The 23,032-nt window shown below is 37.0% G+C and overlaps 1 protein-coding gene across 13 annotated transcripts in view; it reads left to right on the top strand.

The window, feature by feature from the left end:
* The window catches only part of MIA2 (MIA SH3 domain ER export factor 2), a 108,429-nt gene that overhangs the window by 45,801 nt on the left and 39,596 nt on the right, over positions 1-23,032 (top strand). For 7 of the 13 annotated variants that reach the window (XM_049611576.1, XM_049611574.1, XM_049611580.1 and 4 more), the window contains 8 exons: positions 3,086-3,157; positions 5,436-5,462; positions 7,213-7,323; positions 7,961-8,032; positions 14,408-14,512; positions 19,139-19,261; positions 21,011-21,119; positions 22,315-22,361. In XM_049611576.1, the coding sequence (XP_049467533.1) occupies positions 3,086-3,157; positions 5,436-5,462; positions 7,213-7,323; positions 7,961-8,032; positions 14,408-14,512; positions 19,139-19,261; positions 21,011-21,119; positions 22,315-22,361 (666 nt within the window). Of the gene's footprint in view, positions 1-3,085; positions 3,158-5,435; positions 5,463-6,720; positions 7,324-7,960; positions 8,033-14,407; positions 14,513-19,138; positions 19,262-21,010; positions 21,120-22,314; positions 22,362-23,032 lie in introns of those variants that run through there. The other 6 variants (XM_049611575.1, XM_049611581.1, XM_049611586.1 and 3 more) reach the window with 2 other exon arrangements.

Raw genomic sequence — 23,032 nt, 5'->3', positions numbered from 1 at the left:
AAAATAAATAAACGTTAAAAACAAAAAAAATTTAAAAAAAAATAAATTAATTAATTTTATTTATTTTTGAGAGAGAGAGAGAGAGACAGAGTGTGAGTGGGGAGGGACAGAGAGAGAGGGACACACAAAATCTGAAGCAGGCTCCAGGCTCTAAGGTGTCACTAGAGCCTGACATGGGGCTCGAACTCACGAACTGTGAGATCATGACTTGAGCTGAAGTCGGAAGCTTAACCGACTGAGCCACCCAGGTGCTCCTGAAACATAAATGTTTTCAATTTTTTGTTTTTATTTTAAAGTTTTATTTATTGTTTTGAGAGAGAGAATGTGCTCATGCATGAGCACAAGCGGGGCAGGGGTAGAGGGAGAGGGAGAGGGAGAGAGAGGATCCCAAGCAAACTGCATTGTCAGCATGGACCCTAATGTGGGACTTGAGCCCTGAACCCAGGAGAGCAGGACCTGAGCCAAAACCAAGAGTTGGATGCTTAACTGACTGAACCACCCAGTGGCCCCAAATGTATTTAATTTTGATGATGCTCAGTTTATCTACTTTTTTTTTTGCTGGTTATACTTTTTTTGGTGTCATATCTAAGAAACCATTGCCTAAAACTACTCACAAAGATTTGCATCTATATTTCCTTCTAAAAGTTTTATGGGAATAGTTCTTATGTTTAGGTTTTTTATTTGTTTGGAATTAATTTTTGCAAATTATATTAGGTAGGGGTCCAGCTTCATTCTTTGGCATGTGGATATCCAGTTTTTCCTAGCATTATTTGTTGAAAGGACTGTTCTTTCTGCACTGAATTATCTTGGTAACTTGTTGAAAATCAATTGACTAAAGTTGTGAAGTTTCGACTCTTAAGTCAATTTCATTGATCTGTTATGTCTATCTTTTTTTTTTTTTTTCCAACTTTTTTTTTTTTTTTTTTTTTAATTTATTTTTGGGACAGAGAGAGACAGAGCATGAATGGGGGAGGGGCAGAGAGAGAGGGAGACACAGAATCGGAAACAGGCTCCAGGCTCCGAGCCATCGGCCCAGAGCCTGACGCGGGGCTCGAACTCACGGACCGCGAGATCGTGACCTGGCTGAAGTCGGAGGCTTAACCGACTGCGCCACCCAGGCGCCCCTGTTATGTCTATCTTTATACCAAGTCCACACTGTCTTGATTAGTGTAGTTTTGTCGAAAGGTTTGAAGTTGGGAAGTGTAAGTCTTCTAACTTTGTTCATTTTTTTTTTCAAGATCATTTTGACTATTCTCACCGAGTCCTTTACATTTTCTGTGAATTTTGGGATCAGCTTGCAATTTCTGCAAATGGATTAGCTGGAATTTTTTTCTTTTTTAAGATTTTACATTTTTTTAAAATTAAAAAAAAAATTTTAAAACATATTTTTATTTTGTTTTTTGAGAGAGAGAGACAGAACACAAGCAGGGGAGGGGCAGAGAGAGAGAGGGAGACACAGAATCCAAAGCAGGCTTCAGGCTCTGAGCTGTTAGATGCAGGGCTCAAACCCACAAATGTGAAATCATGACCTGAGCCAAATTCAGAGGCTTAACCCACTGAGCCACCCAGGTGCCCCAAACTTACTTTTTTTAATGTCTGACTGAAAACTCTATTATTTGCATCCCTCAAGAGTCTGTTTCTCTTGCTCATTTTTTCTCTTGGTTCTTAGTCAAATCTTGTGTTGGTCAATGCCAGGTTATTTGTAGAGAAAAATTTGAAGTTGTGGGTGATGTTTCTGTAGTGAGGATTTGCTGTTGCTTCTCATAGGCAGATAGGCTGAAACATCACAAATCGTAGATTACTTTAATTACAGATTAAAATGTTTGGAAATTTGGCCTCATTTCAAGGGATTGGTCTGTTTCTGATTTAGACTTTCTTATAAGATAGCCAGTGGTATTAGTTTTGCATTGCTGCTGTACCAAATTATCACAAACTTAGTAACATAGAGTAACAGGCTTATTTTCTTATAGCGTTGGAGGTCATACATCTAAAACCAGTCTTATATAGAACTAAAATGAAGGTGTCAGCATATCTCTTTCCTTTTGGAGGTACCAGGAGAGAATCTTTTCCTTGCCTCTTTCACCTTCTAGAGGCTGTCCATATTCCTTGGCTCTTAGCTATATTGCTCCAGTCTCTGTTTCCATCTTCCCATTGTCTCTTCTCCTAACTTTGATCCTCTTACCTCCCTCTTCTAAAGACTCTTGGGATTATGTTGGGTCCACCAAGACAATCCTGTATATTTGCCCCATCTGAAGATCCTTAACTTAATCACATCTTGAAATTTTGGGGGTTAGGACAGAATTTGGAGAGGTCTTTCTTCAGCCTACCACAGAACCCCATCATGAAACCTGAGCTTTGTGGCTCATCCTATTCATTAGGTCTTGAACTCCCAAGTTTTTCCCTCTCAGGTCCCCACTTCTACTAAAATCTCTGCTGGGTTTCTTGTCCTATCATCCTCTGCTTTTGGGCAGGGAGAAAGAATTGTCAAATGGTGGACTTGGTTCTCTGAGGATACCCTGTTCTATCATAAATTCTCACTATTTGGTTTGCTCTCCAAGGCCTTCACACATGTCCTGTTGTTTTTGTTTTGTTGTGTTTTGTTTTTGACCATCTTTTGTTCTTAGTGTGGAAGGTTGGTCCAAATAGCCTAATCTTCTATTTAATCACCTTTTTTTTTAAAGCATTGAAATAAGTGCATTTTGCCAAATCTTATCTCATTGTATGTTTCATTTTCCTTATTTTGCACCTTTAAAGATTTAATATTGCCTACTTTATTTGTTGTATGATTTGAATTACAAGTGAAAATTTTGATGGCCAGTTTGAGTTAGTTTCTCTTCAGTGAATAGGGACTTGGGACAGTTCTCTTAGTTTTAAGGGTGAAGTTCTGTCATTTGTTGTTCAAGCCAGTGTGTTAGCTGCCCAGTCTCTATTATAGTGGTCATATTTGAAGAACTTAAAGCTAAGTAAATTGAAGTAAATTTAACATACACGCGGAAGTGGATTTTGTCTGCTTCTTAGATGCCTATTCAGATAAATATGGAATAAAATTTATAGAGCTTTTCCTTACAGTGTTGCTTTCTTTCAGTATGAAGGCTTAGAATCATCGTTGAAGGATGCCAGCTTTGAGAAGGAGTCAACAGAAGCGCAAAGTTTGGAGGTAAAAACAAATAATATATATAATTATAAAAGATGGGGGTGGGGCACCTGGGTGCCTCAGTCAGTTAAGCGGCCGACTCTAGATTTTGGCTCAGGACATGACTTGATGGTTCGTGAGTCTGAGCCCTGCATCGAGCTCTGCTATGTCAGTATGGAGCTTGGTTGGGATTCTCTCCTTCTGTCTGCCTTTCCTCTGCTTGCATATGCATGCTCTCTCTCTCTCTTTAAAATAAACAAATAAACATTTAAAAAAAAAGCTGGGAGAAAGATTCTTACTGAATAACAAATTTCAAGAACAGTGTATCTTCTCAAAACTATGTTAAATGTGTAAGAGCATTTCTAGATGTTAAAACTTAAATAAAACATTAACTATAAGAAATAGAACATTAGTATAAAATATTTTAAACTATTAATTAAATATTTTATAAATATTTAACTTTATAAATTTAAAAAAATTTTTTTTTTTTTAACGTTTATTTATTTTTGAGACAGAGAGAGATAGAGCATGAACGGGGGAGGGTCAGAGAGAGAGGGAGACACAGAATCTGAAACAGGCTCCAGGCTCTGAGCTGTCAGCACAGAGCCTGACGCGGGGCTCGAACTCACGGACCGTGAGATCATGACCTGAGCCGAAGTCAGACACTTAACCGACCAAGCCACCCAGGCGCCCCTAACTTTATAAATTTTTAATAAAATATTTAAAAATTTGAGCTCTCTTGCTAACTTGTTTTGAGTGATGCATATTCAGTTTACCAGTTTACTAGAATCTAAGGCCATATACAAGCTCTTTAGTCTTCATTCTTGAGAAATGTATTAAGGTAACCATCCCTTTTTTTGACCCAGTTTTCTCTAGAAAGGAAAAATAGGATTCATTTTCATAAATTTAGGAGTAGCTGGCAATATATTATGTAAATTATGGTAGTACTTGCCTTTACTTCATTCCCAGTGTATCAAGAGCTGACTAGAATTAGGCCAAAGTTTTTTTTTTTTTTTTTTAATGTTTATTTTTGAGAGAGAGAGGATGTGCGAGCAGGGGAGGGGCAGAGAGAAGGGAGAGAGAGAATCCCAAGCAGGCTCTGCATTGTCAGCGCAGAGACGTGAGTCTTGAATCCACAAATCGTGAGATCCTGACCTAGCCCAAGTCAAGAGTTGAGCTGGATGCTAAACTGACTAAGCCACTCAGGGCCCCCTAGACCAAAACCCAGTAGCATCTGCTGGGTTCGATTGTGTAAATATTCCCAGTTTCAAGGTACCAACATGATGTTACTCAATGTGGAGTTTGGAAGAGATATGTATAGTCAGCTCTCCTGAGCCAGGTATGATTTGGCCAGTAGTAAGAAGGGAAATACTAAAAATTTGTCATTTAGCTAAGCTGCAACAAATTAAGGTAAATAATAGGAGTGTCTTATTACTGGTTAGAGTTGGAAGTGTTGTAAAAAGCATACTAATAATAAAGTAGAAAACAATGGACTTAGTACCTTTGGTGTACATATTTAGTTAGTGCAGCTTGGCTGTTATGAATCACTGATGTCCATAATCATTAGAAAGTCTATAAGTATAACAGTGGATGTTAACTCACTGGAATTAAAATAAAAACTAAAAAAGTCTATAGGTCATGTTTCAGAATTAACTAGTAGAGTCCAAAGGAAGTTATGAATAGAATTCTAAATGAAATATATTTCTTAATCTTTTCCTTCTTCATTTGTTACCTATTGATATCCTCAAGAACATGTTGAAATTATTTTATTTATTGACCTGTTTTAACTACTGTTCCAGTAGTAACTTACTAGTTTGATTAAAAAAAAAAAGGAACTGCATAAGGAATTTAGCTGGCTAACAGAAGAGCAAAAACTGGACAGCAAAAGCATTTATTCAAGTTTGATAGTATTGTGGGCAAAATAAAACACACCAATTTATTTTTAAGGCATTGAATTTACATGATCTAGCAGTAAAATTAAAATGAACATTTTGGAAGTTTTTGTCTGATTTTAGTAATTTGAAGAACCATGTAATGTTTATTTTTAAAATTGGTAAATGTAATTGAGCATAAACTATATGTGGTAGAATTAGAAAATTTCATGATTGAATTGGTAGATAAAATCGAAACAATAGACTAATTTTGACTCAAATCCGGGAATTCATATAATCAAGTAACCAAATTTGGGAAAATATATAGAAATAAGTGTTTTAACTACTATAATATAGTATGTACTTGTTCTTTCTTTTTTCTTGGCTTCCATTAAATTCTTTGAATCTTGTGGTTTTTTTTTTTAAACAAGTTTGTTGAAGGATCACAAATATCAGAGGTATGTTTGTTACAGTGTTTAAAATCAAATTGGAATAATTCAGTGATTAATCATTTAAAATTAAAAGGTCCCAGAAAATATGTCATAATTCAATTCAGAACATTACTATGAAGCAATCTTGATTAATTTTTTTATTTATTTTTTATTATATCTTTAATTATATTAAATCAGACTTCTCATTTTTTCCTTTATAATGCTTTAGAGCAGAGGTTGGCAAAGTATATTCTGGGTTCTGCACCTGTTCTGTTTTGTTTTTGTTTTTTAATTTTTTTATTTGAGTGTAGTTGACACAAATGTTACAACATGGTGATTCAGTATCGCTATACTTTAATGCTATGCTCATCACAGGTGAAACTACCATCTGTCACCTTACAACGCTATTACAGTCTCGACTATATTTTCTGTGCTATACCTCTTATTGCCATGATTTATTCATTCCATAACTGTAAATCTGTATCTCCTACTCCCTTTCACCCATTTTGCTTATCTCCCCACTGCCTTTCCTGTGGCAACTATCAGTTTGTTCTCTGATTTTATAGATCTGATTCTGCTTTTTGTTTATTTGTTTTGTTTTTTAGATTCCACATATGAATGAAATCATTTGGTATTAGTCTTTTTCAGTGTGACTTATTACACTTAGCATAATATCTCTAGGTCCATTTACATTGTCACAAATGGCAAGGTCTCATCCTTTTTTATGGTTATATGATATTCCATTTTGTATATATACCACATCTTCTTTATTCATTCATCCATTGATGGACACTTAATGTTGCTTCCATATTTTGGCTCTTGTAAATAAGGCTGCAGTAAACATATGGGTGTGTATATCTTTTTGAATTAGTGTTTTAGTTTTCTTTGAATAAATACTCAGCAGTAGAATTATTGGATCATATAGTATTTCTGCTTTTAACTTTTTGAGACATCTCCATACCGTTTTCCACAGTGGCTGTACCAGTTTACATTCCCAGCAACAGTGCACAAGGGTTCCTTTTTCTCCATATCCTTGCCAACACTTGTTATTTTTTGTCTTTTTGATTTTAGCCATTTTTACAGGTGTGAGATGATACCTCATTGTAGTTTTGATTTGCATTTCCCTTATGATCAGTGATGTTGGGGATCTTTTCATTTCTTTGTTGGCCACCTACGTGTCCTCTTTGGAAAAATGTCTGTGTAGGTCCTCTGCCATTTTTAATCAGATTGTTTGGTTTCTCTACTTTTTTGTAAATAAAATTAAAATTTTTTTTTTTTTTTTTAGAGAGAGAGAGTACATGCAAGTGCACGAGTGGCAGAGGGGGAGGGAGAGAGAATCTTAAGCAGGCTCCATGCCCAGTGTGGAGCCTGACATGGGGCTCCATCTCACGACCATGAAATCATGACCTGACCTGAAATCAAGAGTCGGACACTTAACCGACTGAGTCACCCAGGTGCCCCTGTAAATAAATGTTATTGGAACACAGTTATGCTCATTTATTTACATAATGTCTTTGCTTTCTCACTACATGCTCAGAGTTGGGTTGCTGGGACCGAGACTACATGGCCTACAGGCCTAAAATATTTACTCACTGGTTTTTTATAGAAAAAGTTTGCTGACCTCTGCTAGTATTGCTGTTATTTAAATATTATAAAAATGAACTAATATGCAAATGAAATTTATTTAATTTGAAGTATATGTATTTGATTATACTCATCTGATTTATCATAACCAAAAAATCCTATGTCTATCTATAAAGTTGGCTTTCTCTTTTAGGCAGTCTATGAAAAGCTGAACAGCTCTAAATCTGAACTTGAGGATGAAATACTTTTTCTGGAAAACCAATTAAAAGAAGAGAAATCTAAGCATTCTGAACAAGATGAATTGGTAAGGTATTTGTGTTTGAAGAGACTGCAGGAAAAGGAAATTTATTGAGTTTAAAAAACTTAATAGGTATCAGTTAAAGTATTATATGTACTCCAGAAAATCCAAAAAAATACAGAAGGCTGTTAAGGGGAGAGTAAAAATTTCCAGATCCAGTAGCTTTTTTGTTACAGGTTACCATTACCATGTTAAGTTTCTTGCGTATTCTTACAGAAATTTTCTATGTGTACTATGGAAGTAGCTTACATAAATAAAGTTGAATTATCACATACTTAGTGGATTTTTTTATTCATAAGTCATTTTGAAAACATTTTAACTTTCCTTTATTTGTTATTTTAAAATCTGTAGTAAGGAAGATCTAGATGTGTGTGAGATTATTTAGTAAGATGTGATGTTAGGGGATTTATCTTGAGCCTATAGAACTTAAATGTTATGAAGAGTAAACATGAAATGAATTACTGTTGTTGTCTAACTTTCATATAAAATCCCTTTAAGCATATGGCTGACAAGTTTTCTTAATTTTAAGTCCGCATTTTTTGAGTGAAAGTGTTAGGATAACAATATATCTAAGATATATGGCCTCTTGGAAACCAAAAAAATTTAGTGAATACTTGTTTATAGATTGATACTGTCTTTCCAGATGGTGGATATTTCAAAAAGGATACAGTCTCTAGAGGATGAATCAAAATCTCTCAAATCACAAGTGGCTGAAGTAAGTTGAATTAGTCTAGAAGGTCTGTTGCTTTTGAAAATCATTTTAATTTTATTATTTTATGATTCAAGAAAGAGATATAATACTAGAATTTGAGATATAGGTGTCGTAGATATAGTTCTTTTATTGAAGGTACTTTAGGAAACTTCATTTTATTTTATTTGACAAGTATTTATTAAGCTCTTGCTGTGTACCACCGTTGAAAGTGCTTGGCACTTACCATTAGTGGATAAAATAGAAAAGCTCTCAATAAGTTTAAATTCTGTTAAGAGAGGCAGATAATAGATAGACAAGGAAGATGGCAGCGTAGGAGGACGCTGGGCTCACCACGTCATGCTGACCACTTAGATTCCACCCACATCTGCCTAAATAACCCAGAAAACCGACAGAAGACTAGCAGAACGGACTCTCTGGAGCCAAGCGTAGACTAGATGCCCAGGGAGAGGGTAGGAAGGTCAGAGAGGCGGTGCGTGCTACATGGACTGGCAGGAGGGAGTCGGGGCAGTGGAGGGGGAGTCCGTCCGGCAAGGCAGAGCTCCCGAGTCTGGCTTGCAAAAGCAGAGGGGCTGGACAGAGTGAGTTCTGACAGCCAGTGGGACTTAACATCTGGAATGTTAATAGTCAACAGCTCTGCTCTCAGAGAGTGGGGAGGGCAAGACAACGCCGGGAGAGAGAGTTGTTGAGCCCTGGAAGACAGAGTTCAGCTCGGCTGGGGAACAAAAGCTCTGGGAAGCGCCATCTCCCTCTCCCATCCCCCAGCCGAAATTCCAAAGGGAAACAGTTCCCACCACCGAACTTGCTTGCACAGCACAAACTCCCAAACCTGTGCTTCTGTGGATCCATCCCTCCATTGGGTCTGCCTCCCTCCTGGTGCTGCAGGGCCCCTCCCACAGGGGACAACAACTGCAAAGCGAGCTAAGCCTGCCCCTCCCGCCCTGTGCACCTTGTGGATCCACCCTGGCTAATACGCCAGATCCCATCAAAGCAGCACCACAAGCCTGGCAGTATGCAAGCAGCCCAGACAGGGGCCACACCACTCCACAGTGGGTCCTCCTCCTGGGAGAGGGGAAGATAAGGTACACACCAGTCTGACTGTGGCCCCAGCGGTGGACTGGGGGCAGACATCGGGTCTGACTGTGGCCCTACCCACCAACACAAGTTTCTCTGGACAGCACAGGGGAAGTGCCCTGCAGTTTGGAGCTACCTCAAGGACTACCCAAGATGATGAAACGGAACAATTCTCCTCAAAAGAAACTCCAGGAAGTAGCGACAGCTAACGAATTGATCAAAAATGATTTAAGCAATATAACGGAACATGAATTTAAAATAATAGTCATAAAATTAATCTCTGGGCTTGAAAAAAGTATAGAGGACAGCAGAGAATCTGTTGCTACAGAGATCAAGGGACTAAGAAACAGGAGGAGCTAAAAATTGCTATAAATGAGGTGCAAAATAAAATGGAGGCGACCACAGCTCGGATTGAAGAGGAGAGAATAGGTGAATTAGATGATAAAATTATGGAAAAAGAGGAAGCTGAGAAAAAGATAAAAAATCCAGGAGTATGAGGGGAGAATTAGAGAACTAAGTGATGTGATGAAACGCAACAATATCCGTATAATAGGGATTCCAGAGGAGGAAGAGAGAGAAAGGGGCTGAAGGTGTACTTGAACAAATCATAGCTGAGAACTTCCCTGATCTGGGAAAGAAAAAAGGCATTGAAATCCAAGAGGCACAGAGAACTCCCTTCAGACGTAACTTGAACCGATCTTCTGCACGACATATCATAGTGAAACTGGCAAAATACAAGGATAAAGAGAAATTTCTGAAAGCAGCGAGGGATAAACATGCTCTAACATATAAAGGGAGACCAATAAGATTAATGACAGACCTATGTACTGAAACTTCGCAGGCCAGAAAGGAATGGCAGGAAATCTTCAATGTGATGAACAGAAAAAAAATTGCGGCTGAGACTCCTTTATCCAGCAAGTCTGTCATTTAGAATAGAAGGAGAGATAAAGGTCTTCCCAAACAAACACAAACTGAAGGAATTTATCACCACTAAACCAGCCCTACAAGAGATTCTAAGGGGGATTCTGTGAGTGAAATGTTGCAAGGACCACAAAATACCAGAGACATCACTACAAGCGTGAAACCTACAGACATCACAAGGATTCTAAACCCGTATCTTTCAATAATAACACTGAATGCAAATGGACTAAATGCTCCAACCAGAAGACATAGGGTATCAGAATGGATAAAAAAACAAGATCCATCTATTGTTGTCTACAAGAGACTCATTTTAGACCCGAGGACACCTTCAGATTGGAAGTGAGGGAATGGAGAACTATCTATCATGCTACTGGAAGTCAAAAGAAAGCTGGAGTAGCCATACTCATATCAGACAAACTAGACTTTAAATTAAAGGCTGTAACGAGATGAAGAAGGGCATTATATAATAATTACAGGGTCTATCCACCAGGAAGAGCTAACAATTATAAATGTCTGTGTGCTGAATATGGGAGCCCCCAAATATATAAATTAATCACAAACATAAGCAGCCTTATGTTGCTTATGCATATATGCAGATATATTTAGAACTCTGCATCCCAAAGCAACAGAATATACTTTTTTCTCGAGTGCACATGGAGCATTCTCCAAGATAGATCACATACTGGGTCACAAAACAGCCCTTCATAAGTATAAAAGAATTGAGATCATACCATGCACAGTTTTAGACCACAATGCTATGAAGCTTGAAATCAACCACAGGAAAAAGTCTGGAAAACCTCCAAAAGCATGGAGGTTAAAGAAGACCCTACTAAAGAATGAATGGGTCAACCAGGCAATTAGAGAAGAAATTTAAAAATATATGGAAACAAATGAAAATGAAAATACAACAATCCAAACGCTTTGGGACGCAGCGAAGGCAGTCTTGAGAGGAAACTACATTGCAATCCAGGCCTATCTCAAGAAACAAGAAAAATCCCAAATACAAAATCTAACGGCACACCTAAAGGAAATAGAAGCAGAACGGCAAAGGCAGCCTAAACCCAGTAGAAGAAGAGAAATAATAAAGATCAGAGCAGAAATAAACAATATAGGATCTACAAAAGCTGTAGAGCAGATCAATGAAACCAAGAGTTGGTTTTTTGAAAAATGAACAAAATTGATAAACCTCTAGCCAGGCTTCTCAAAAACAAAAGGGAGATGACCCAAATAGATAAAATCATGAATGAAAATGGAATTATTACAACCAGTCCCTCAGAAACACAAGCCATTATCAGGGAATACTACGAAAAATTATACGCCAACAAACTGGACAACCTGGAAGAAATGGACACATTCCTAAGCACCCACACACTTCCAGAACTCAAACAGGAAGAAATAGAAAACTTGAACAGACCCATAACCAGTGAGGAAATTGAATCAGTTATCCAAAATCTCCCAACAAATAAGAGTCCAGGACCAGATGGCTTCTCTGGGGAATTCTGTGAGACATTTAAAGCAGAGATAATACCTATCCTTCTCAAACTGTTCCAAAAAAATAAAAGGGAAGGAAAACTTCCAGACTCATTCTATGAAGCCAGCATTACTTTGATTCCTAAACGAGACAGAGACCCAGCAAAAAAAAGAGAACTACAGGCCAATATCCCTGATGAATATGGATGCAAAAATTCTCAATAAGATACTTGCAAATCGAATTCAACAGCATATAAAAAGAATTATTCACCATGATCAACTGGGATTCATTCCTGGGCCGCAGGGTGGTTCAACATTCGCAAATCAATCAATGTGATACATCACATTAATAAAAGAAAAGATAAGAACCATATGATCCTGTCAATCGATGCAGAAAAAGCGTTTGACAAAATTCAGCATCCCTTCTTAGTAAAAACCCTCGAGGAAGTCGGGATAGAAGGAACATACTTAAACATCATAAAATCCATTTATGAAAAGCCCAGAGCTAATATCATCCTCAATGGGGAAAAACTGAGAGCTTTCTCCCTGAGATCATGAACACGACAGGGATGTCCACTCTCACCGCTATTGTTAAACATAGTGTTGGAAGTGTTAGCATCAGCAATCAGACAACAAAAGGAAATCAAAGGCATCAAAATTGGCAAAGATGAAGTCAATTTTCACTTTTTGCAGATGACATGGTATTATACATGGAAAATCTGATAGACTCCACCAAAAATCTGCTAGGAGTGATACGTGAATTCAGTAAAGTTGCAGGATACAAAATCAATGTACAGGAATCAGTTGCATTCTTAGACACTAATAATGGAGCAACAGAAAGACAAATAAAGAAACTGATCCCATTCACAAGTGCACCAAGAAGCATAAAATACCTAGGAATAAATCTAACCAAAGATGTAAAAGATCTGTATGCTGAAAACTATAGAAAGCTTGTGAAGGAAGTTGAAGAAGATATAAAGAAATGGAAAAACATTCCGTGCTCATGGATTGGAAGAATAAATATTGTTAACATGTCAATACTACCCAAAGCTATCTACACATTCAATGCAATCCCAATCAAAATTGCACCAGCATTCTTCTCAAAGCTAGAACAAGCAATCCTAAAATTCATATGGAACCACAAAAGGCCTCGAACAGTGAAAGTAATTTTGAAGAAGAACAAAGCAGGAGGCATCACAACCCCAGACTTTATCCTCTATTACAAAGCTGTAATCATCAAGCAGCATGGTATTGGCACAAAGACAGACACATAGACCAGTGGAATCGAATAGAAACCCCAGAATTAGACCCACAAAAGTATAGCCACCTAATCTTTGACAAAGCAGGAAAGAATATCCAATGGAAAAAAGACAGTCTCTTTAACAAATGGTGCTGGGAGAACTGGACAGCAAAATGCAGAAGGTTGAAACTAGACCACTTTCTCACACCACTCACAAAAACAAACTCAAAATGGATAAAGGACCTGAATGTGAGACAGGACACCATCAAAACCCTAGAGGAGAAAGCAGGAAAAAACCTCTCTGACCTCAGCCGCAGCAATTTCTTACTTGACACATCCCCAAAGGCAAGGGAGTTAAAAGCAAAAATGAACTATTGGGACCTCATGAAGATAAAAAGCTTCTGCACTGCAAAGGAAGCAATCAACAAAACTAAAAGGCATCCAACGGAATGGGAAAAGATATTTGCAAATGACACATCGGACAAAGGGCTAGTATCCAAAATCTATAAAGAGCTCACCAAACTCCACACCCGAAAAACAAATAATGTAGTGAAGAAATGAGCAGAAAACATGAATAGACATTTCTCTAAAGAAGACATCCAGGTGGTCAACAGGCACATGAAAAGATGTTCAACATCGCTCCTCATCAGGGAAATAAAAATCAAAACCACACTCAGATATCACCTCATGGCAGTCAGAATGGCTAAAATGAACAAATCAGGAGACTATAGATGCTGGCGAGGATGTGGAGAAATGGGAACCCTCTTGCACTGTTGGTGGGAATGCAAAGTGGTGCAGCCACTCTGAACAACAGTGTGGAGTTTCCTCAAAAAATTAAAAATAGATCTACCCTATGACCCAGCAATAGCACTGCTAGGAATTTATCCAAGGGATACAGGAGTGCTGATGAATACGGGCACTTGTACCCCAATGTTTATAGCAGCATTTTCAACAATAGCCAAATTATGGAAAGAGCCTAAATGTTCATCAGCTGATGAATGGTTAAAGAAATTGTAGTTTATGTATACAATGGAATACTACATGGCAAGGAGAAAGAATGAGATATGGCCTTTTCTAGCAACGTGAATGGAATTGGGAGAGTGTTATGCTAAGTGAAATAAGCCATACAGACAAAGACAGATACCATATGCTTTCACTCTTATGTGGATCCTGAGAAACTTAACAGAAGTGCATGGGGGAGGGGAAGAAAAAAAAAAGAGGTTATAGAGAGAGGGAGCCAAAACATAAGAGACTCTTAAAAACTGAGAACAAACTGAGGGTTGATGGATGGTGGGAGGGAGTGGAGGGTGGGTGATGGGTATTGAGGAGGGCACCTTTTGGAATGAGCACTGGGTGTTGTATGGAAACCAATTTGACAATAAATTTCATATTTAAAAAAAAAGAGGCAGATAATAAAAAGTTAACAAAATTTGCTAGAAAGCACATAAAAGGTTAAAAGAGGCTAAATCATTTGTCTAAGGTCACATGGCAAGTTAGTGGCAGAGCCTTGACTGGACCCTGGTAGCCTTTTTTCTGGTAGCCTCTACTGTCTTTCCTATTAATATTGTCATGTTTTTTTTTTTTTACTTTAATTCCATGTTTTAGGGAGTATGTATAAAAAAGAGTTATAATATTAAATTAATTCCTATAAGCTTGATATGTTGTGTTTTACTTAGGCTAAAACGACCTTCAAAATATTTCAAATGAATGAAGAACGACTTAAGATAGCTCTAAAAGATGCTTTGAGTGAAAATTCCCAACTTCAGGAAAGCCAGAAACAGGTTTGTACTCTGTAGGGACTCTTTAACTGTGATTACATAGTTATAAATGTTCTGGGCATATTCATGACTGACCCATCCTGGGGGCAAGATTAGGCTTTCCCCGGAAAGCAGGAAAGGAGGACAGTCTCCTGAATATCCTTTGACATGTCTTTTATATAGGGTGCAAAAGTGTATACTCCTGTTACCTTTTTCCTCCAGTAGTGAAAACGAGCCAGGGCAAATTTTAATAATCACAGCAAATAGGATTTAGGACCAACTCCTTAAAGCCAGACTGAAGGAAGGCAGGGAATATCCGTGAGAATGATTGAAGCTATGGGTCCAGGGCCTAAAGATAGAAGCAGTTCTGGTGGTTAGAGCAAATGAGGATTTAGCTTCTTCCTTCTTCATATGTAGAGATACTCCCACACACCCACATATATTTACTGTCTCACTATTCTCCCAATACAGTTAAAATTTTTCCATGGGACAGTTTTTCATTTGATTGCATTATTTACAGTTTTCTAAATGTTATAGCTAAGCCACGTGATGTGCTCTTACTACATGTTCTGTTTTACCCAAAATTTTATTTGCTCTAGGGTTAGTAATTGTTTTGTTTCCTATATACCATGGAGATCTGTCTTCTGGAGATGCTGAATAACTTTGTGCATTCAAATGCTTTGTTAATGTACTAATTTTATTTTTTTCTTGAAGCAATCCTTCCTGAGGCCTTCCATCCTCCTGGTCCAATAGGAACTTTTTCTCTAGGTCTGTTAATGATTCTGTTGTCCTGAGATTTCACTTCACTCCCATCTATTCCCTTGTCTTTCTCCTGTGTTGGATCTTCTATTTCCTGTATCCAAGACTTGCTCTTTTGTGGTTAATTTTCTTGATTAGCTTCCTGAGACATAGGTATAGAAGGTAACTTTTAAAAACTTTGCATGCCTAAGAATGTCTTCTCTTAAGGTTATTGACATTTTGGTTGGATATCTTCTGGATTGGAAAGTTTTTTTTCTTGAAATTTTGATATTGGTCCATTGTCTTCACTTTCCAGTATTGGTTTTGAGAAGTCAGATGAGATTTGGATTGCTGAATCTTTTTGTGATCCGCTCTTTTCCTCCCTGAAAGATTTTAAATATTTATTTATTTTGAGAGAGGCAGAGAGAGGAAAAGAGAATCAGCTCGGAGCCTGACATAGGGCTCAATCTCAAAACTGTGAGATCATGGCCTACATCAAAATCAAGAGTCGGATGGACGGACTGACTGAGCCAGCCACCTGTTCCATTCCAGGAAGCTTTTATATCTTTCCTTGTTTCTAGTTCTCTGAAATGTCATGATGATGTGTGAGTCTTTTTTCATACTCTTAATATGGAAACTCTTGGTTTGGATTCAGTTCTGGGAAATTATTTCATGCTTTTTCTGGGATTTTTTGTATGATTATATAGTAGTTATTTAAATATTTTCTCTTGGGCTGTGTGGGTGCCTCAGTTGGTTGAGTGTCTGACTCTTGATTTTGGCTCAGGTCATGACCCTAAGGTCTTGGGATTGAGCCCCATGTCAGGCTCAGGCTGAGTGAGTGTTGAGTCTGCCTGAGACTCTGTCTCTCTCTCTCTCTTTCTCTCTCTCTTTCACTCTCTGCTCCTCCCCTGCTTGTATGTGTGCATGCACGCACTCTCCCCTGCCCCCTCCCCCAAAAGATGTCCTCTTTGTTTTCTTTCTTTGCAAGTTTTGTTGACTTATTCTCCTATATTTTTCAATTGTAAGTGGTCTTTTTTATTTTGTTTTTGCCTTTTCTTGTTTTTAATGTTTTTATTTATTTTTGAGAGAGACAGAGCACAAGTGGGGGGAAGGGCAGAAAGAGAGGGAGACACAGAATCTGAAGCAGGCTTCAGGCTCTGAGCTGTCAGAACTGTGCCTGATGCGGGGTTCGAACTCCTAAGCCTCCAGATCATGACCTGAGCCGAAGTCAGACATTTAACGACTGAGCCACCCAGGTGCCCCTATTTTGCTTATGCCTTTTTTTCATTTATGGATGCCGTGTCTTATCTTGCTGAGGATATTGTTATTATTATTTTCTTTTTTGAAGTGTTTTTCAGTTCCCTGAGTTGTTTTGTTTACTTTGAGTTCCTTTATTTTCTGTTTTGGTCTATGTCTTTTATCTATGAGTTTCTTTCTTTTTTTTTTTAATGTTTGCTTATTTTTGAGAGTGAGAGAGACAGTGTGAGCAAGGGACGACAGAATCCGAAGCAGGCTCCAGGTCCTGAGCTGTCAGCACAGATCCCGATGCGGGGCTCGAATCTACAGACCGTGAGATCATGACCTGAGCCAAAGTCAGATGCTTAACCGACTAAGCCACCCAAGCACCCCACTAAGTTTCTTTTTAAAGTCAGTTATTAGGTGATTCATGGCAGTCTGCTCATTTGATAGTGAAGCTCTTCATATCTAATTGGAAGCTCAGTGTGTGTTATTGGGAGGCTGTTCTGTAGGGTAATCTGGCTAGGGTGTTTCCTTGGAAGATCCCCAGTTGTTGGTATTTGAAGATCATTTTCCACAGGGATAATTCCTCCACAGTTTCTGTTTGAGAGGGATAAGCCTGTTTGCCAACAGTGTGGCAAGCAGCTAAGACAGGTGGGGGTTGTTGGTGTGTCACTATCCAGTAAGTCAGCTTTTACTTTATCCTTTTATGTTTTCAATATTTTACTCACACTTTCACCTGGGCCAAGTGTCCCAGAGTTTCATTTTCCACCTCTCCAGAAAATGACCTTCTAGGCTTTTGCCAGACGTATATGTGTATGCGTGTGTGTGCGGACATGCATGTGAGAGATATGGGTGAGTGGGAAGGATGGATGGAGGGTCAAAATGTATGTGTATGTATGTGCAGGGACTTTCTGTTTTTTTTGTTTTTTGTTTTTCATTTTTTATACAAACTTTCAGTCTTCCTCTTTTCAATCCTACTTATAGCCCTAGTATTGGTGCCTCCAAATTCTAAGCATTTTGGGTTGTATTAAGTCAACTTACATTTGGACTTTCCCATCTTCTATGTAGATTTCAGATTTGTCTGCTCTGCTGTATTTCTTACTATACTTCTATCTCTTTCTGCTTTCCACTTCTAGAATTACCTTTTCCTTCATCACCTGTTTTCTTTTTTTCTTATGGGTTTATGCTTCTTCCCCCCCCCCCAAATCTTTTAGTAAATTTTTTCTCATCTTAGTAGATTTCAGGAGAAAGTGGTCATAAATGCTGTGTTAAATTTGCTGTTATAATCAAAACTGACCTTTTCTATCTTGAAAAATTTTCACCTAGATTGTCTTATTCTTTACATCTACTTTCATTTAACTCCTTTTTAATCACTCAAGTTCTTAAAATAAACTATCCTACATTCACTGATGCCATGTTCTAATATACTCCTCTAACTTCTTAAGACTGCATGCTGGGTATGCAATTTCTTTAGTCATTCACTAGAGTCCACTAATAACCAGATTCAAAGTTTTTTCTTCAAGAAAATCCTCATTTTTTTTTAATCTGTTGGTGTTCTCTTATTGTGTTATACACGCATAGAAAAAGTTTAGTTTTCTTGTGCTAGGAAAGATGCCTTAGTTTTGCAGAGAAATCCAATAATTATTGTTTGAGCGAATAGAGTTTTAAAGTTTTAATAGATTTGGACTTTTATATTTCTATGGGCCATTTCTTTTGTGAATTGCTTGCTCATTCATTTTTTTTCTTATTTTTCTTTTGACTTCTAACAGCTCTTTGCATCTTAAGATTATTAATCCTTTGCCGCATATATTTTTAAGAGTTCCTTTCTAGTTACTTGCTTTTAGATTTTGTTATTTTTTGATTTGTGAGGTTTTTAAGTGTTATGTAGTCAAATCTGTGTTTTATAACGATCCTTACCTTTTGTATCATGTTCAGAAAATTTTTTCTATAAAAGTATATACTAAGTAAAAGATTGTTTATGCAGAATTTGATGTATTCCATATTAATGGTATTTCTGGAAGTTTAGTTATCCTAACTACAAAACAGCACATGATTTAAAAAACAAATTTTAGTACAAATAAGTTATGGCATGTTATATATTATTTAAGGGATGGTAAGAAATGACCAAATCTAACATATGTATGTCTCAAAAAACCTCTTATTTAATAAAAATTTATTATGTAAATCAGTTGAACAGTATTTAAGTGTCTCTTATTTTACATTACCCCTCTTGAAAGTTCTTTGAAAACAGGACCCCACCCTTCCTTCCCTTCTTTCCTCCTGTCTAACCCTCTCCTTCCCTTCTCAGCAACATATTGTGTCGTATAACATCTATTAAAGTTATATCTACGGGCACCTGAGTGGCTCAGTTGGTTAAGCGTCCGACTTCAGCTCAGGTCATGATCTCACAGTTTGTGGGTTTGAGCTCCACATTGGGCTTTGTGCTGACAACTCAGAGCCTGGAGCCTGCTTCAGATTCTATATCTCCCTCTCTCTCTCTCTCTCTCTGCTCCTCCCCACTAGTGCTCCTTCTCTCTGTGTCTTTCAAAAATATATAAATGTTAAAAAAAATAAAAAAAAATTGTGTATGTATATATAAATAAATTCATTCACACCTAAGTATGAAAAATAACAAGTTGCTTTTTTTTTTTCTTGGTTGGGTTTGAATTTTAGCTTTTACAAGAAGCTGAAGAATGGAAAGAACAAGTGGGTCAACTTAATAAACAGAAAATAACATTTGAAGAGTCCAAAGCATATGCAGAGCAAGTTCTGTATGATAAAGAAAATCAGATCAAGGTAAATGGGCCTTCTGGTTTTAGTGACTGAGGCAGCTAGAATGTTATTCTGAAATTTGAAAATTTTTGTTTTTTGAAACTTTTATTTTTATAATTTATTTGGTCAAATTAGAGGGTGTGTACTTCTTGGGCATTCATTTTAATTTGTACTGATATTATCATCTTGCTCCCAAATGCTCCTTGAAGACTTTTAGATTTGTAGTCTATATATCAACATTCTTTATGTCCTTTTTGTCCTTTCCTTTGTATTTTAGCCTAGGTATTGAGTGAAGAGAAAAAAGAATAATGGATTTTACCTTTGTCTTTTTAGACTGCCATCTGTTTCTTTTGATAAAAAGAGGTTGGAAAGAATTTTAGAAATTGGACAGATGAAGTTATATGTATTGGCTGAATATCTGTAATACCTAGATTAGTTGTTGTATGTACTCTCACGGAGATAAATACTTTTCAAAAAATAAGTCTAATTGAAACTTGACTCTAATAAGAATATGGTAACTTATTTTTACTTTTAGGATTTGTTCACTTTTCCTTACTCCTTATTTGCCCTTTCTAGCCCTTTTTCCTGCCTTCTCTTTTAAATCTTAAAAGCTTTAAATCTTGGGGCGCCTGGGTGGCGCAGTCGGTTAAGCGTCCGACTTCATCCAGGTCACGATCTCGCGGTCTGTGAGTTCGAGCCCCGCGTCAGGCTCTGGGCTGATGGCTCGGAGCCTGGAGCCTGTTTCCGCTTCTGTGTCTCCCTCTCTCTCTGCCCCTCCCCCGTTCATGCTCTGTCTCTCTCTGTCCCAAAAATAAATAAAAAACGTTGAAAAAGCTTTAAATCTTAAGCTTTAAATCTTAAAATCTCAAGCTGCAAACATACTCAGGTGTGAGTATCAAGTAATAAGATATAAAACTAACATTCTGTAATCTATGCAGTGAAGTGAACATTGCCATCTTGAAACCTATTCATTTATCCTCTTTACGTTGTTGCTATGAATTTTTTGAAGATTCCAGCTTTAGTTGTTTTCATGATTTGGCATGTTCTTTTATTTTTTCCCTAAACTTACTCTACTAAAGAACTTGAGATTCTTCCTAAGCAGAATGCTAATCTCAAGCTCTACTCAAAGCTTTAGGCCATGTTATTTTTGCCTGGAACTCTCAAGAGGGACAGATCAAAGGGTAGAAATTACAGAGCAGAGCGGGTTTTTAGGTGGGTCCTTCCACAGAAATATATGGCATAGTCATTTCATTATTTACAATGAAAAACCTTTCTTTATTCAAGAAAATCAAAAAAGTACTGTTGGAAAACCTGTAATGTACCAGTTCAGGTTCTATTTTATGATAGAACCCAGGCTCGCCTGTGTTCTTTTTATATATCATGTACCTCACTTGCAGGTGTTTGACCTCACACAAAATTTACTGTTTGCTTAATGGCTACTGTTATTTGTGGTATGGAAAGAATGTAATATAGTAAATATTTTGTTACTTTATAGTCAGGCAGTATATTTAGCAAAAATGGACCATTATCCAGTATCGTATTTGATTTAGGAATAACCAAGTTTGGTTTTTAACTCGCAGAGTTTAATAGTCAATAAATATTATAGTTTTCAGAGTATATGTCTCAATATCAGCTGGTGAATAAGAGGTCATGTACTGTTATCTATGTAGATTGATTTTTAAAGTATAACTACACATTCAGAAGTTGTAAATCAGTTAGCAAAAGGCATTATTACCTTCTCTTTCTGTTTTTCTCTCTTTACTAAATGTCAAGTCTCTGACTGAACGTTTGATAAAGATGAAAGATTGGGCTGCTGTGCTTGGAGAAGACCTAACAAATGATGATAACTTGGAATTGGAAATGAAGAGTGAATCAGAAAATGGTATGCAGTTGGGTATGAAGTCGTGATTCATCCTCTTTTGCTAAAAATGATAAGTAGCTCTTGTATTTGCTTTTAGTTTCCTATGTGTACCATGTTCTTTATACAGTTCTAGTTTGGCACATCTTCTCCATTTGTCTCTAATACTCTGTCCCTCTCACACCGTTCCTTATTGTTAAGCTTCAATTGGGATACAGCTTTTTCAGTAATCTTTCTCCATCTCCTCAGACAGACTTACAGCCTCTTTCCTTCCTGTTCTTTTTATATGTTGTACAAATCCTCATTATAGCAATTTTCACATTGCATCATAATCATTTCAGGGCCTATTTTTCCTGCCATGGCTGCTAATTGGGTGGATGGTGGGTAGTTTGAAAAATGAGTGTTATACAGGTGAATGCCTGAGGATACTTTGTATTAATTAGATGGCTCAGTACTTTAATCTTGGCCACCCCAAATTGTTATCACCGTTGCTGGTTGTGGTCTGGAAACTCAGGCAGGAGTTAGGTTCACTGTAGCTGCTCCCTGTATTTTCAAACCAATTCCTTTGACTTGAAAAGAGAATTTTATGTTGACATGATTATAGATTCATTGGAAGTTGCAAAAAGAGTACAGAAGTGTTTTGTGCATCTTTCACTAGTTTCTCCCCGTGGTAGCTCTTCTGACTTTTGTGACCTTTCTCTTTTTTCTCTCTCTACCCCTTACATATTAACACATGTATTAAGGAACAGAAGGTATGATTTTTTCAAAATTTTTCTTTGATGATAGCATTAATGCTTGGAAGAAAATTACAGTCCCATACGGTTGGTTCTGTTTGTACTTTTTTACTTCTGCTTTGTCTTGCAAGAAGCAATTCTTTTTAATTTGGAGTATAATTCCACTTATATTTTATATGCTGAAGGGTCCTAAGAATAGTTGAGACGGTGGACTGTATTGGGTGAATACCAGATTCTTGTTACAAATTTGTTTCTAGAGAGAGTCGTGAAGAATCTGTTTGACAATATTATGGTACTTGCAGTGCTTTTTTGTTTATCTTCTTGGGAGCAGGTCCAAGGCCATTCTGCCTTATTTCAAATTCTTTATTGTAGCAAGAATAGAGATTACAAGGCTCTAGTTGCATGAACTAGTAAAATCATTTGGATGTCTGTTGTGACATGGCACTATTTTCCCAATTGAATGTTGTTTTTATTTTTTACTATAGATAATCAACCAAAAGGAGCTTTGAAGAAACTGATTCATGCTGCTAAGGTTTGCATTACTATATAAATATAAAGATAGAGAAAAGAAATAGAATTTGGATTAAAGTCATATGTCCTTAGTAACTATTTTAAAAAGTCTGTTTTATAGTTACCATAGAAGTGATTCCAAATTTTCCAAAGTGAGCAGAATTTTCTTTATCAGTTGCTTTTTTCTTTTTATAATAACTTTAGAAATTCATATTGTTGTTTTTAGAATTTATCATAATAAAAAATTTTAAGGTCTGCACAAATTTTTTAAGATAAGGAATAAATAAAAAATATTTAGCATATATTTTTTCATATTTCTGCCTGAACATTCTTCCTTCTCTGGTCTTAGTATTTTCCTATTTCTGTTGTCCCATATCCGAATTTGAGAAGTAAATGCTTGGTCCATTTTCTTCTGGTTTATCCCTTTTCTTTTCCATCATAGTAGTGGTATCTTGATCTTTACTGATCTATGTGAAGTTGTGGTACTGTAGTTTGAAGGTTACTTTAATTAAAACTTATGGGTTGAAGGTAAATAGAATGAAAATAGCCACTTTTTAAGGATGGGACACTGATCTTCTCTACCTCTCTTTTGACATTTACGACTACTAATCACTTTGTTAACTTTTCGAGATGGAAGCTGCATTGTTGGTTATTGCATTCTAGGTGATCATTTTATCAAAGTAGTAGAACTTT

Source organism: Panthera uncia, assembly GCF_023721935.1.
Source record: "Panthera uncia isolate 11264 chromosome B3 unlocalized genomic scaffold, Puncia_PCG_1.0 HiC_scaffold_1, whole genome shotgun sequence".
Classification (NCBI taxonomy): domain Eukaryota; kingdom Metazoa; phylum Chordata; class Mammalia; order Carnivora; family Felidae; genus Panthera; species Panthera uncia.
This window is presented reverse-complemented; position numbering and strand designations above follow the sequence as displayed.